Consider the following 13,988-nt stretch of genomic DNA (forward strand, 5'->3'; position numbering starts at 1 on the left):
GAATCTGCCGGGCCCGCCGCGGCCGGACTGCTGCAAACTGCCGGCGGCCCGAGCCCACAGCTGGGAGTGCCTGCGCTCCCCTCCGCCCCGGGGGCGCGGAGGGAGCCGACAGGACTTCACGGAGCCCCTCTCTGTTACTAGCTGCTTTTAACCACCTACGATGAGGATCCGTCTGGCGAGAAGATGGACGTGGGTCCGTAAAAGCTGCATGTTCCTCGGCTTCTTGACGATCGCTTACTTTGTGGTCGAGCTGTCGGTTTCTTCCTTCGGTGCCTCCCTCGCCGGAGAGAGCATCACTAAAGGGAAATGGGAGAGGCGCTTTTCTGACAGAGCAGAAGAAGCTGTAGATTTGGCTCGTCCAGTTTATGACAAACCCCCGCCTGATCCTCATGCCCCAGGAGAATGGGGTAAACCCTCTCGCCCGCAGCTGAGTCCTGAGGAAAAGAAACAGGAAGAAGAGCTGATCGAGAAGTATGCAATTAATATTTATTTGAGTGATAAAATCTCTCTCCACCGGCACATTGAAGATAATCGACTGAGTGGTTGTAAGACTAAATCTTATGACTACAGAAGACTGCCCACTACGTCTGTTATAATTGCTTTTTACAATGAAGCCTGGTCAACACTGCTGCGGACGATACATAGTGTTCTTGAAACATCACCTTCAGTGCTTCTGAAAGAAATTATACTGGTGGATGACCTGAGCGATAAAACTTATTTGAAGGCTGAACTTGAAAAATACATAAGCAGTCTGAAAAGAGTTCGCTTGATAAGAACCAACAAACGAGAAGGATTAGTTCGTGCACGTTTAATTGGCGCTACCTTTGCTACTGGTGATGTCCTCACATTCCTCGATTGTCACTGTGAATGTGTCTCTGGCTGGCTGGAACCATTGCTCGAGAGGATTGCTGAGAATGAGACTGTTATTGTTTGTCCTGTCATTGACACCATTGACTGGAAAACATTTGAATACTACATGCAAACAGCAGAGCCCATGATTGGGGGCTTTGACTGGCGTCTGACATTCCAGTGGCACTCGGTGCCTAAACATGAACGTCTCAGGCGCAAATATGAAACCGACCCAATCAGATCCCCAACTATGGCTGGTGGCTTGTTTGCTGTCAGCAAGAAATATTTTGAGTACCTGGGTACCTATGATACAGGAATGGATGTTTGGGGAGGGGAGAACTTAGAATTATCATTTAGGGTTTGGCAGTGTGGAGGCGTGTTGGAAATTCATCCATGCTCCCATGTGGGTCATGTGTTTCCAAAGCGTGCACCCTATGCTAGACCAAATTTCCTTCAGAACACGGCACGTGCTGCTGAGGTGTGGATGGATGAGTTCAAAGATCACTTTTACAACAGAAATCCATCAGCAAGAAAAGAAAACTATGGAGATATTTCTGAGAGAAAGATACTTAGAGAGCGTTTGAAATGCAAGAGTTTTAACTGGTATTTAAAAAATGTATTTGCTGAGTTGCATGTACCAGAAGATCGTCCTGGCTGGCATGGTGCTATCCGCAGCACAGGAATATCTTCAGAGTGCCTTGACTATGTCTTACAAGAACATAATCCTACTGGGTCTCACCTTTCTCTCTTTGGCTGTCATGGTCAGGGAGGCAACCAGTTTTTTGAATATACATCAAATCAGGAGATTAGATTTAACTCTGTAACTGAGCTATGTGCTGAAGTTCCTGAACATGAAGACTTCATTGGTATGAGGAGCTGCCCAAAAGATGGTTCTCCTGTGCCACAAATTATTATCTGGCATTTCAAAGAAGATGGGACTATTTATCATCCTCATTCAGGGAAGTGCCTTACTGCTTATCGTACAACTGGGGGACGTGCAGATGTGCAGATGAGAACTTGTAATGCTGCAGATAAAAACCAGATGTGGAAATTTGAGAAATAATCACTGCTGGTAGTATGAATTGAATGGACTCTCCAAGGTTTTTGGAGTAATCTCCAAAGTTTTTACGTGCATGAACAGATAGCAACATTTGATTGAATACTTTGGAATGTTTTCAGATGTGTCTGTAGTGGTGTAGAAACTATCTCTTGTGATCAATTGTATAGAAAGCAAAAGTAAATCCTGGAGTTTGGTTTCTAAAACATGAAATACAGATCTAATGCCTTTTATTTTTGTAAAATTTTGATTCACTATTTTCTTACTTTGGCCTGTCTTGCCTATGGTAAAACAAAGGCTTTTGAGTGGACTAAGACAGGGTTTTTTTGGCTTAATAAAAAAAAAATTATGCAATAATCCTGCAAGATCACGTTACATTAAAGTAACGAATCTTTACTTACAGAAGTAAAAGTTAGGGTTCTTGCAGTGGTATTAGCTGACCTGTGTTGCAGATACGTTATAACATGTGTCTAACACCATAAGTAAGGCATGTGATTGAATGGACATTGATGTGGAAAACTGAATCTAAGCCTTGTAATATTCTGCATTTTTCTAGGAATGTACATGCTGTTAAGGGTAACAACTAGCTTGTTACATAGAAGAACAGGAAGTTTATTTAGTAGATGGGCTTTGGCACTGCTTTGCGATGTCGTACCTGTTGTAAAAATCTTACCTCGTGGGTGTTAGTCAAGAGCCCTCATGCATTTAGAGAAGAGTGTGGTGGCAGAGGAACCAAGGACATGCTAATGGTACCACAAATGGGAAAAAATAGGGATGGCAACAACTAAGAATTCTGTTTAAAGGTAGTGGAGAAGGAAAGAAAGCACAGAATTGCATTAGGTACTATGTTTTCTTAGCTGTATATTTAATATTTACATTGCCTCTGTGTAAGCTTTTCCATGTTCAGCCTCACATCCTAGGAACACAAAACTTGTGTTCTAGACCATGTATCCCTTTTTTTTTTTTTCATTTGTTCTGTCAGTGGAGGAGAGGAAGGTAACAGAGGAAAACTTGGGCTGTTTTGTGTTATGGCAACAGCTGGCATGGATCAGTCCTAGACAGAGTTTTGAAATAATGCAGCATAAGCTGCCTCTTTCTAGTTACAGCAGTAGCACAGGAGACCTTGGATGAGGTTAAGAAGCTGGCATTGCTGACATGAGGGGAGTTGTAAAGGCAAAAAAAAGACAGCTTGGAGGAAAACAAGATTTGTGGGGAAGCTGTTTAAGCCACGGAATGGCTTATTCAGAATGTTTTGTCTATCCTGTTATGCTGAGTTCTGAAGAATATTGATTCTTGAATCATGTCATTAATCTGTTTTGAGCGTGATTATAGATGGTAGATGTGATAGATATATTGTGTGTTTGAAGAAAAATCTTGTGTTAGTATCTGTTTTTTAGATTTATGTGATTTATATGATTTAAGTTGAACACTTTTCTTAATATTTTGGGCATTCCAACTTTTTTGATTGCTTTCACTGAAGTGATAAATATTCTTCAGTAGCCACAGTGTAGTAATTCTTGACATGGGGCTGGTAGGTAGGAACTCAAGTTAGTGAGAAAGTGGGTGTGCATTTGCTGCAGGTGTTAGTAGGTAGAAAGGTTAAAAAGGGGTGAGACCTGATGTAGTTGAAGTTTTGCCAAGAATAAAGGAAGAGTAAATTAAGATGTATTTTTAAATCTTAGTGGTTTGAAAGCATTGAGAGGTTTGGGTGGAAGCAGGCGGAACGGAAGAAGAAAATGTGGAGCTTGGGATGTAGAATTGAATCATGCTAAAAATGCTTGCCACTGTGTGGCATGGGTTAAGTCCTTAACTTATTTTTAGGCAGTTACTTGCAGTTTAATATCTTTTTCTTTTTTTTCACTAAACTTTTTTTTCTGTTTTTATTTTTTTTTTTTAAAGGAACTTTTTGCTACATAAGGGAAACGTTCCTGAAAAATTCCATTCCACTCTGCAGTAAGGAATTCTTTTCTGAACCTGCAAGTTATGAATCATTTATCAAATTTTAAAAGGCAGCCAGTCATTATGTACTGGAGCAGTTAATTAAATAAAGTATGTGCTTTTCTGAAAAGCTTGCTGTAGATTGTTATATTCAATAGAAATGACAGGAAGAAGGCCGAGGTTCTCCTGTATGGCAGGTCACGAGTTGTATATGCAATGCATGTTTCCTCAGATGAAAGCAATTAAATGGTGTGAATGTAGACTATGCAAGTTTTATACAGTTAACTTTTTTAGCACTTGGTAAAAACTGCATTTCCTATAAACAACTACCTTCATGTTAAAACTGACATTCAAAGTGTTCCTTATCTATTTAAGCAATAATTTTAAGTGAATCTGCCTCTTAGTTTGAAAGTTATTCTCTCTGTATGTATCTAAACCCTCCTTCCTCCCCATGACCTCCCATTCTATTTTTGGAGTTATTTATAAACTAATTGGGAAAAAAAAGTGGAAGCCCTGAAAAAAGAATCTTCCTGATGGGAGTAAGAAATATGGGAATAAAAGGAGGAGGGACTAGAGAAGGAGAGAAAAAAAAATAAGAGAAAGAAAACCTACCTTGCCATTTCAAGTTCAACTAGTTTTGAATTGAGTTGCGGCAACTCTACAGAAATACTCCAGTTATATTTCAGTATGTATAGATTTCTGGAAAATCTGAAACTCTGAATGGTTTTCTATTCTTTTAGACTTTGAAAATTTGGGAAACGCTTGTACATATTTTAAACTACTGATTCTAAGTGACTTAAAAAAATTGAATGTAAACTTAACACTGAATAAATGTGGAGGGCTTTGGGGTTTCTATTAAAAAATAAAATCCAGAATGACAATTAAATGTTTACTAGTGTGCTGACTCTTCAGTTCTCTTTCTCTTGTGTAATGTATACAGTGTGTGATAAAAACTGTCATGAACTTGAACTTATGTGAGTTATTAGAAGTTCCTTGTGTTTTATCCACTGTGCTTAGAATTCCAGATTGGCTTTCTTGACTGAAGTTCAATTAATAATTGTTTTTTGCCAAGTAGGAAATCTTGCAATTCACAAACATGTTTGTATTGTGATGTTACACCTTATGACACTGAGAGTTGCAAAGTTTCTGTAAAGTGTGTGGGGTTGTTGGTAGTGGTGATATTTGAATGTTCACACACCCATCATGTGCACAGCCCTGTATTCCATCTGCCCTGTAACTCTTGCACTGAGCAATTAATTATATTAGAGATGCTTACTTTGAGAGAGGTACATCTAGGTGTTAAAACCTGCTGAGTTTGTCTCTTCTGATCTTTGCACAATTTTCTTTGTCACCACTGTGGTACTGTGTGAGTGAAATGGTAATTCTGTATTACAGTAACTTGTGTCTTCATATATATGTGGGTATATATGAAAATGTATACCATAGTATACAGTCACAATTTATAAATTGAACTTTGTTTCATTGCAAATACCACAAAATTTTTTTTGTGGCATACCTGAAGCTCAGATATCTGTTTAGAGATCTGCACCAAAGTGGTGTGTAAACTTGGCCTTTGCCTAAGGCCAAATCTTTATTCTTAGGTGTTCAATTCTGTTATGGCTCATCAGCAGAAAATCAAATTACCTGGTGACTTATCAGCTATACTTGCATGTGTACAGAAGCACTGATGTTTAAAAAAAAAAAAGACACTCGGGCTAGAAACTGGACTAAGTTGCATATTGGATTCAGCTCAGTGTGAATTTTCAGCTTTCTACTTTTTAGTTGTATTTTGCAATTGATCAAATATTTTCATAGCAAGGACGTCTCTAAACATGGTTCTGGTTGTGTCATGTGTTCTCTGAGGAGCAATAGACCTATTTGTGCTATGGCACATCCTAAAAAATTCTTATGGACCTTCTGTATTTCTTTTGTTTCAGATCCAGTACTTTAAATTAGCCTTGGAGATCTGTTCTGGACTATTTAGTGGTGATTTGGTGACTGAAAGTCACCAAAATAAAGGGTGCTGATATACTGAGTAAATGCTGTCAGAATGCATCATCTGTGCAGCCTTAAAGTACTGTGCTTGAGTAAATTGGAGAAGCAGCATTCTTATAAAGTAGGCAAAAGCCCTTAGAATGGAATAAAAAGAAATAGTGACATTTACTTGATCAAAGTACATTTTCATGGATAAAACTGGTTTTAAAATTAGTATTGCTGGCAGCATACTATGTACTCTTGTATTTTCTGCTTGTGGTTAGTTAAGGTGAAACGTCTACCATTACAGTGAAATGCTTGGGTGTTAGCCATATGCACCAAAGTCTTTTTCAACCCACTTGAACAGGGAATAGTTTGGCTTGGCTGAGCCTCATTAATATTAAGGGACTGATTTCTCTGGCAGGATAGGGGCCAAAGTTCAATATAGATGTAGAGTTTTGACTTAGAGTTTCTTTGTCTCTCCCATGGTGTTCAAATATAGAGTGACATCAGCCCGTGTGCCTTAGGAAAATATTTCTGTAACGGGTCTGTCAGTTACTCACCCTTTTCTGTGCAAATCCTGAACCTTCTTCCCTCCATCACCTCTGGGGTGGTGTTGGCTGGGCTGGAACTGCTTATTAGAGATAGTAATAGTCTTTGTGTGTCATGGTAATGGGCAGGTGGTTTCAAAAGAGACATATACATAAGGATGGAGAGAGGATGCTGTGAAAGCATAGGCAGCATAGTCCAGAGGGAAAACAAGGAAGATGATGGTGGATGTACCCCAGAAAGAACTTCAGGTCACTGCTTGTGTCTCATTAACCTTGGGGATAACCCATCTGTGAGCAAGCAAGCTACAAGAAACCAGGCTTTGAATGTATTGTACTGTCATCTTTCAAAGAATATTCAGTTTTTAGAACTGAAAGCAGAAACAGCTGGTATTGCACAGCCTTCATGCAGTTCATAAGGTACCACAGGTATTTGGTAGTTCCTTAATTATTTGTTTGAGAAACCATCAGTCTTGTCTGTTTCACATTTCCAACTTGATACCTTTGAATTCTATTTTAGCTTACATTTCACTTTTTCCTTTCATATTTATGCCACTCTAGATTCCATTTTTCTGAATCAAAGTGAAAAAGAAATTCTTTCAATTAGAAAGAACCTGCTATAAAATAGAGTTCTGAAAAATTGAAGCAGGGGGAAAATATCCTGTATATATTTGTCAAATATAGGTCTATTGATATGGGCATAGAGATAGCCTGGTCTCATGTCTTTTAGCAGAGGCTAGTCTTTGGGCAATAAAAATAATATTTCTGTATCAAATTCATAAAGATAATTTAATATCTAATATTTTATATTTTAGCATTTTGTTTGAGGATTGCCTTGACACTCATGATAAGAAACTCAATTCCTTTGTGCTGTGTTGGTGCTTGAAAGAGGCTAGGAAGAGAAGAGCCATTCTCCTCATGTCCTCTTCAACTTCTAGGAGGTCTCTGTTCTTCCTCTCCCTCCTTTTCTCTACTAGGGGTAGGAATTTATAGATGAGGGATGGTGTGTGAATACCTTGTTTATTTATGTCCTACGTACTGGCAGCAGAGATGAAGATAATAGGGACGTAAGAATATCACACATGCCAGTTTAATTCAGCTACTTATTCCCTTTGCTGCATATAGTTTCCTGAAAATGATCAAACTCTGGTAGAAGTTATACTTGCCTTTTCAGATGTAGATAGTATGATCCACCTGTAAAGTGACTGCAAAGAAAAAAAAGTTCTTTCTATTATCAGACTGACAACTTTACATTGTGTTTTGAACTAGGCAAATATTAGTATTATAAAATCAGTACTTAAATAGGATTATAGAATTATCATATATGGATATCTTTAGTGTAGATATCTGAAGTGTTAGAAATCATGTCTTGAGTTCAAGTTGTCTTGTTTTTTCAGAATTAAACACTTGATCCTTGAAACAAATTTCATCTCAGAGATCAAAATGACATTACTGAAGAGTTTGTCTATTTGTCTTAGTATTTGGTAACACCAGTCTGGATTCGTACTTAATGATGCTTTGGATTTTTTGTTCTGTATCTTCCAAGTACTTGCAAGGTGGTTTGCTTAGTATGTGAGAGAGCTGCCTGTTAGGTATTATCCTTTACTCCTCCCAGTCTTGTGATAACCTTTAAAAAGCCTGATTTTGGCATTGTTTGCTGCCAGGCTTCTGCTCAGGTCAAGTATCCATTAAAACCCAACAGCTCCTCCTTCCCCCTAAGACTCAGTAAATTCACTGCTGAATCCTAATCCATAACCATTAGCTCTGATTTTTATAAGAACAGTGAAGAGACTCCTAATATCTTTTACTTCTTGCCAGCTACCTGCTCTTTGGATAGGTTTCTTATGGTGTGGAAGCTGAAGACACGATGCAGAGCTTACAGATTTGTGGGCCATGTGGAAGCAGTGACCAGTGTAGAGTTCTCACCAGATGGGCAGCTACTGGCTTCATCTTCTCAAGATCGTACTGTCAGACTATGGGTTCCTTGCATGTGAGTATAACCAGGCATTGTTATGGTATGTGTTTCATTGAAGTGCAATGTGAATACTGGAGTCTGCTCAAGAGAAGTTTCTTTTTCCTTCCCACATGCCTGGGCTTTGACAGAAACAGAGATCAGGGAGCACAAATAGCACAGTTCTTTACTGTGTTACTTTGTTCTTTACTGAATATGCTGTAGTTTCAAAAGAAAAATGTAGCAATTCAAAGGTCACAATTTCATGTGTGTAGGACTATGCTTGGTAGTATTTGTCTGGATTAAAGATTATATTTTAGTAAGGATTGCATGGCTGCACTTCATTTTGGGGAGAGAAGTGATGAAAGAAGCAAAATGGCTTTTTGGAAAAAAACCCATTTTTAATCTACTTGCCTTATTACACTGTTCTTAAGTAGTAGTGATTATGAGCAATTCGAAATCATCTTAGAAAAATGGATGTTACTTTAACTTTTAAGCATTTTGTAGATTTCTGTATAAAAAATTCTCTTTTAAATATTAATGCTAATGGTACTAAAGGTTAATGCTTCTCGTTATTTGTACAGTTCTCTAAAATTGTGTCATATTAAATGCAATTAAAAGAATGTTATTCTAATAATTAATATTGGAATAAGTAAAAAATAATGGTGACACTAAGATTTAGCCTCTATATGCTGCTTTTTCATTTGGGTGAGATTCTAAATATGTTAACATTGAGTTTTTGGGGTTTTAAACTCTTTAATATAGTTGTGATTCATGACTTGGTGTTTGGGGTTTTGTTTCTTTTCCTCCCTACCCTCTTAGTCATGGAGAATCATCAGTATTGAAAGGTCATACAGCATCTGTTCGTAGTGTGAGCTTCTCCCATGATGGCTGCTCTCTAGTTTCAGCATCCAATGATAAATCAATAAAAATATGGAGTGTTTGCAGTCAGCGCCTTTTGTTTACCCTGTTCCAACACACTCATTGGGTTCTCTGTGCCAAGTAAGTGTTATTTTTATTCTCTTGGTAAAGTAGAAGAACTCCTAACAAGGTGTTTTTATGTCCCAAGGTAGAACTAAGGGAAGAAAAATCTGTGAAAGACAAATGATTATCTATCAGTAATAATTAAATTTTAATCAAGCAATCTTATTTACACAAGTTTTGTATATATCTCCTAGTTGAAGTATGAAAGCTTGCTCTGTGTTAATGTGTACATATTAAATCTGTTGCTGTATATTAATTCTTTTACTTTAAAGGACCAACACGGTCTTCTGTATCCTGTCTTTCCCCAGTCGTGTTTGTTTTCATGCTGTATTAACTTATTTCACAGCATTCACTTGTTTTTAGATTTATTATGCGTGGTAAGGGTTTTCTCAACTATTCTTGTTCTTTGCTGGTTTTCCTTTTCCTTTTTGCCATATTGATGGGCAATTTACAGCTAAGAGATACCTGATTTAAACCTCTTGAGAAAAAAACTTAACCATGGTGAAGTGCAGAGCCCTACAAAGTTTCAAAGTATCCGATTGTTGAAAAGAAAAAGCAAAGCTCTAGGAAATCGCATGTGGAAGTTCTTGAACAGTTTTCTAATTTCCTTGTGCAGTTGCTCAAGATGTGAAAAAATAATGCTTGAGGAAATTCTACACAAATCAGTTTTACTATTTAAAAAACCTAGTCTACTAGTCTGGGAGTAATTGTGAATGCTTTGCTAACAATTTGTAAGTCTAGGGGGAACTCAGAGGAGAACATATATGTAGGTTAAAATGGAACACAAGGTTCTACTGTGTCCTCTTTGTCTTTTGCCTATAGTTTTCTATAGTAATATCCTCGGCATCTAAAGTGACATCCTTAGGCTGCTGCTACCTTCCTCCCTTACCCCTCTCTTTCTCTTGTTTATGGCTCTGTTTTTAATTGTAGTTGATTGTGAAATGAAGGGGGGAAGAGTGAGGGGAGAAGCTTTCCAGTTTTATTACTCCCTGAGAAATATGAGACATTCAAATGTCCTTTAAATGTTACACATCTTTATTTCAAATGGGCTTTCTTGGCTCTGGTATTTTGAGACTTATGTCTCTAATGCTCATCTAGGTAGTATCAGCTGTTTAATAATGTATTCACTTGCATGTTCCAGATTTTCACCTGACGGAAGAATAATAGCATCTTGCAGTGAGGATAAATCTGTTAAGATCTGGGATACAAGAAATAAAACTTGTATTAATAGCTTCTCAGATTATGAAGGGTAAGTGTTACTAGAAAAAAAGGAGGAATGTAAATTTGTCATTTTAATGAGATTAAATGCATCTTCTGTGATATTAACATCTGTATATGTTAAATCTGAAAATAGATCAAACTTCTACCATCCACGTGAAGTAAAATAATTCATATAGAGTTCTTCTGAAGAGGTTAACTGGCTGCACTTATCCAGCTGTTTTCCAGCAATCAAGAAATAGTCCGGGCAGAAGTGGGGTTATTCTTGGATTTTTGGAATGTTTTCATGTTTTCCCTCCATTTTAATAATGCTTTTTGATATTGGATGCTTCAACAAGAAGAACAGTTGGAGAATTTTCCATTTGTTGATGAAAAAAATAGTCTGTTAGCTTCAGTGGTCTGCCTTTCTTTAAATATAAAAAATACTTGCTTTTACTTACATGCCGTTTTCTTAAACATCTTGGAAACAGAGCTTTAATTAACAAGTCAGTGGAATATATATCTTGTATATGTGCTTTGCTGGTTTCATGGCTGCCTTCATCCTTTTTACTAATTTAAAATATTGTTATAGCTAGATATTCAGGTTTTAGACATAATTATTTTACTTGTTGCTTACAAACTCTTTGCAGCACTATCTTCTAGGGACTTTATACTCCAGCACAAACTCTGAAGCCACATTATACAGTCTGATTTATCAAGCACATCTTGTTTTCTTATGCTTATTTCAGTTACTTGAAATGCCTTGAGTTTCCATACATGTGGATTTCACACAAGTTTTTGGCGACTTAATGTTAATATTGTGGGTTTTATATATATATATATATATACATGCCTAAATATTTCTATGGAAACACATAATCAATCTGTTTTCATTAATTATATTTAGATTTGTAAATTTTGTGGATTTCAACCCAAGTGGAACGTGTATAGTTTCTGCAGGTTCCAATCATACAGTGAAACTGTGGGATATTCGAATAAACAAGCTACTGCAGCATTTCAAAGGTAAAAGCAATGTAGTTAAGTTTCATTTTCTTTACAAGGGAGCTCTTTGCAATGAAATGTGATTTATTAAGAGTATATTATTTCATTCCTTACTGGGAAAAGTGGACAAACAAGTCATATTGGCATATTGTAAGTATCTTCTTGTAGTCTCACAACCCTAAAAATCCAATCTGAATCCTTTTTATTTCTTTGCATCTCTTAATTTTTCGAACAGAACTAAGCAAATACTTTGGAGAGTCTGCTATGCCCCAGCACTTTGGTTGTTTTTCCCTTAAATGAAGAGGGCTGTTCTTCGGGAAGTAGAAAAGAGCAAAGAAATAAAGTGTACATTTCTTCTTCTTACTAGATATCTACAGCCTTTGAATATTGTCTTCTGTAAATTAGTTCACAGAGCAGGGGTTAACTGTGTATCATTCCATCCTTCTGGTAACTACCTCATCACTGCTTCTACTGATGGTACCCTTAAGATTCTGGACCTCTTAGAAGAAAGACTTATTTACACTCTCCATGGACACAAGGTATACACAATAATCCCCTTTAAGTGGAGATCTTAACAGGTTGTTCAGTATCTTTTCAAAGAGAAAGTAACGTTTATGCTGTTGTGTCTGGTATCTTACAACTTGTGGATGAACTTTAGTGGACAGCAAGTTGTTGTATTAATGCACCTTATTACAAGTGGTTAAGGATATGCATCGGTTTTACCTGTGGCCATGCTTTTTATCTGTCAAGGTTACATGCTTAATGTTAAGTAATAGCTCATGTTCTGAATTAATTAAAAATCCACTCTTGATTTTCATAATCATGTTATTTGGCACTTAGTCTTTTTGCCTGTTGAAAAACAGTGCTTTCTAAGGAGGGAGAAGCTTACAGAAGACAACTTTGGTGAAGGATGTCAGGCATTTCCTCCCTTTCCTCTTATGCAAAACAAACCGTATTTTTGATAATGAATCAAACACATAGCCTTGAGTAATATAATATATATTTTGTAATTTTTTGTTGCAGAGTTGAAGTATAAAATCTAATGAAAATGCCACTATTTTCCTAGTATTGATTATAGTAATTGTAATGCAGCATCTAACTAAAAAGTGCAATATTAACTCTTCAATGAAATTGTTTGGCAAAAATTTCACTTCAGTAAAATTGTTCCTTATTTTATTAAAATTGAAAAGTATGTTATAGTAGGTAATGGCATCAATGTTTTTCTCTTTGCATTAAAGTACCATGATTACAGTAATAATGTATTTTTACTGTATGCTTTTTTTTTTTCCCCAGGGACCTGTACTTTCTGTGGCTTTTTCAAAAGGTGGTGAAAAATTTGCCTCAGGTGGAGCAGATGCTCAGGTTTGTGATATTGTCTCTGAACTGAATATCTTAATGTTTGTTGCAGTGGATGGCAGTTATATATGGTATGTCACAGTAACGTGCTAATTACAGTGTACTCACATGCATTCTGTCTACTAGTGTGTTATATAGACTTTCCACTGGATGTTATGATGAGGAGCAGACCACAATATTGGCCACTTCTATTTTGAATATTAAAATAAAGGAATGATTTTTAAATAAAAATACTTTAAGTGTTGCAATTCAGTGTCAACAAAGTAGTTTTGTTGCAGTTAGTATTAAGGCCTAGCTGCTCTGTTAGGTTTTGGGTTCTTTTAAAGTCCGTACTCTGTAATTGTAAGAATTAAGTTGTATTACTGGGAAAACTTTGGCTAGAACTGGGGAAAAATAGTCCTGTGTTAGCTTTGCTAATTTGCTTCAGTGAAACAGTGAAGTAATGGATTTTACATAGGGAAGAGTTGTTTGAGCATTTAAAATAAAAAAGATAAATTAAACAACAAGTCAGATAATGAATCTTCATCTCCTGTGATGAATCTCACAATTAAAAAAATATTATCAAGATTGGAATCATCTCTATCAGGTCTTTACATTTTCCAAATGAAAGAACTTTTGTAGCACTAGGCTTAAATTTTCAGTGTGAAATGTTCCCTAATATTAGTTGTCTTTTCCATTGTTTCCTGTTACAAAAAGCTAAAAGCTCAATGTAGATACAGAAAGCCATGATGTAGAAATTAAGAACTTTTGAATTTACCATGATTCATGCTTATATTCTGTTTCGCGGAGTTTGAAATAAATTTCAGCTATTGAAATAATAAATATTTTCAATTAAAAACTTCCGTAACATTAGAAGAAATGCAGTCTGTTTCTTGTTTTTACTTATTGCTTCCAGTAGCACACTTTTCTGGAATGACTTGAAAGAACTCAAAGAAAAAGAAAAAAAAATTTGCTTTCTGTCACAAGGTGTTTATTAAGAAGCACAGCCAATATTTGCAGTTACTGGAAAAGTGAAAATGTTGTCAAACTTCCAACAGTAATTTTACAAGTGGAAAAAAAACCCAAACAAAACAGAAAACCCCAAACAGCTAAAAACTGCCCAAACAACCAAAAAAAAACCAAACCCCAAGAA

General features: G+C 36.6%; 2 protein-coding genes across 3 annotated transcripts in view; both read left to right on the top strand.

Moving 5' to 3' along the window:
• Positions 1-86: 86 nt before the first annotated feature.
• On the top strand, positions 87-4,730 carry GALNT4 (polypeptide N-acetylgalactosaminyltransferase 4). Its single transcript, XM_018080559.2, has one exon. The coding sequence runs from the start codon at positions 161-163 to the stop codon at positions 1,910-1,912; it is 1,752 nt and encodes a 583-aa protein (XP_017936048.1). The 5' UTR covers positions 87-160; the 3' UTR covers positions 1,913-4,730.
• Positions 4,731-8,159: 3,429 nt separating this feature from the next.
• POC1B (POC1 centriolar protein B) overlaps positions 8,160-13,988 on the top strand; it is a 41,069-nt gene continuing 35,240 nt past the window's right edge. For both annotated transcript variants that reach the window (XM_018080560.2, XM_018080561.2), the window contains exons 1-6: positions 8,160-8,356; positions 9,140-9,319; positions 10,443-10,550; positions 11,406-11,521; positions 11,906-12,039; positions 12,794-12,862. In XM_018080560.2, coding sequence (XP_017936049.1) covers positions 8,211-8,356; positions 9,140-9,319; positions 10,443-10,550; positions 11,406-11,521; positions 11,906-12,039; positions 12,794-12,862 — 753 coding nt within the window. In that variant the 5' untranslated portion in view covers positions 8,160-8,210. The remainder of the gene's footprint in view (positions 8,357-9,139; positions 9,320-10,442; positions 10,551-11,405; positions 11,522-11,905; positions 12,040-12,793; positions 12,863-13,988) is intronic.

The sequence above is a fragment of the Manacus vitellinus genome, unplaced genomic scaffold (genome assembly GCF_001715985.3).
Source record: "Manacus vitellinus isolate BGI_N305 unplaced genomic scaffold, ASM171598v3 scaffold_5_pilon, whole genome shotgun sequence".
NCBI classification, from domain to species: Eukaryota; Metazoa; Chordata; class Aves; order Passeriformes; family Pipridae; genus Manacus; species Manacus vitellinus.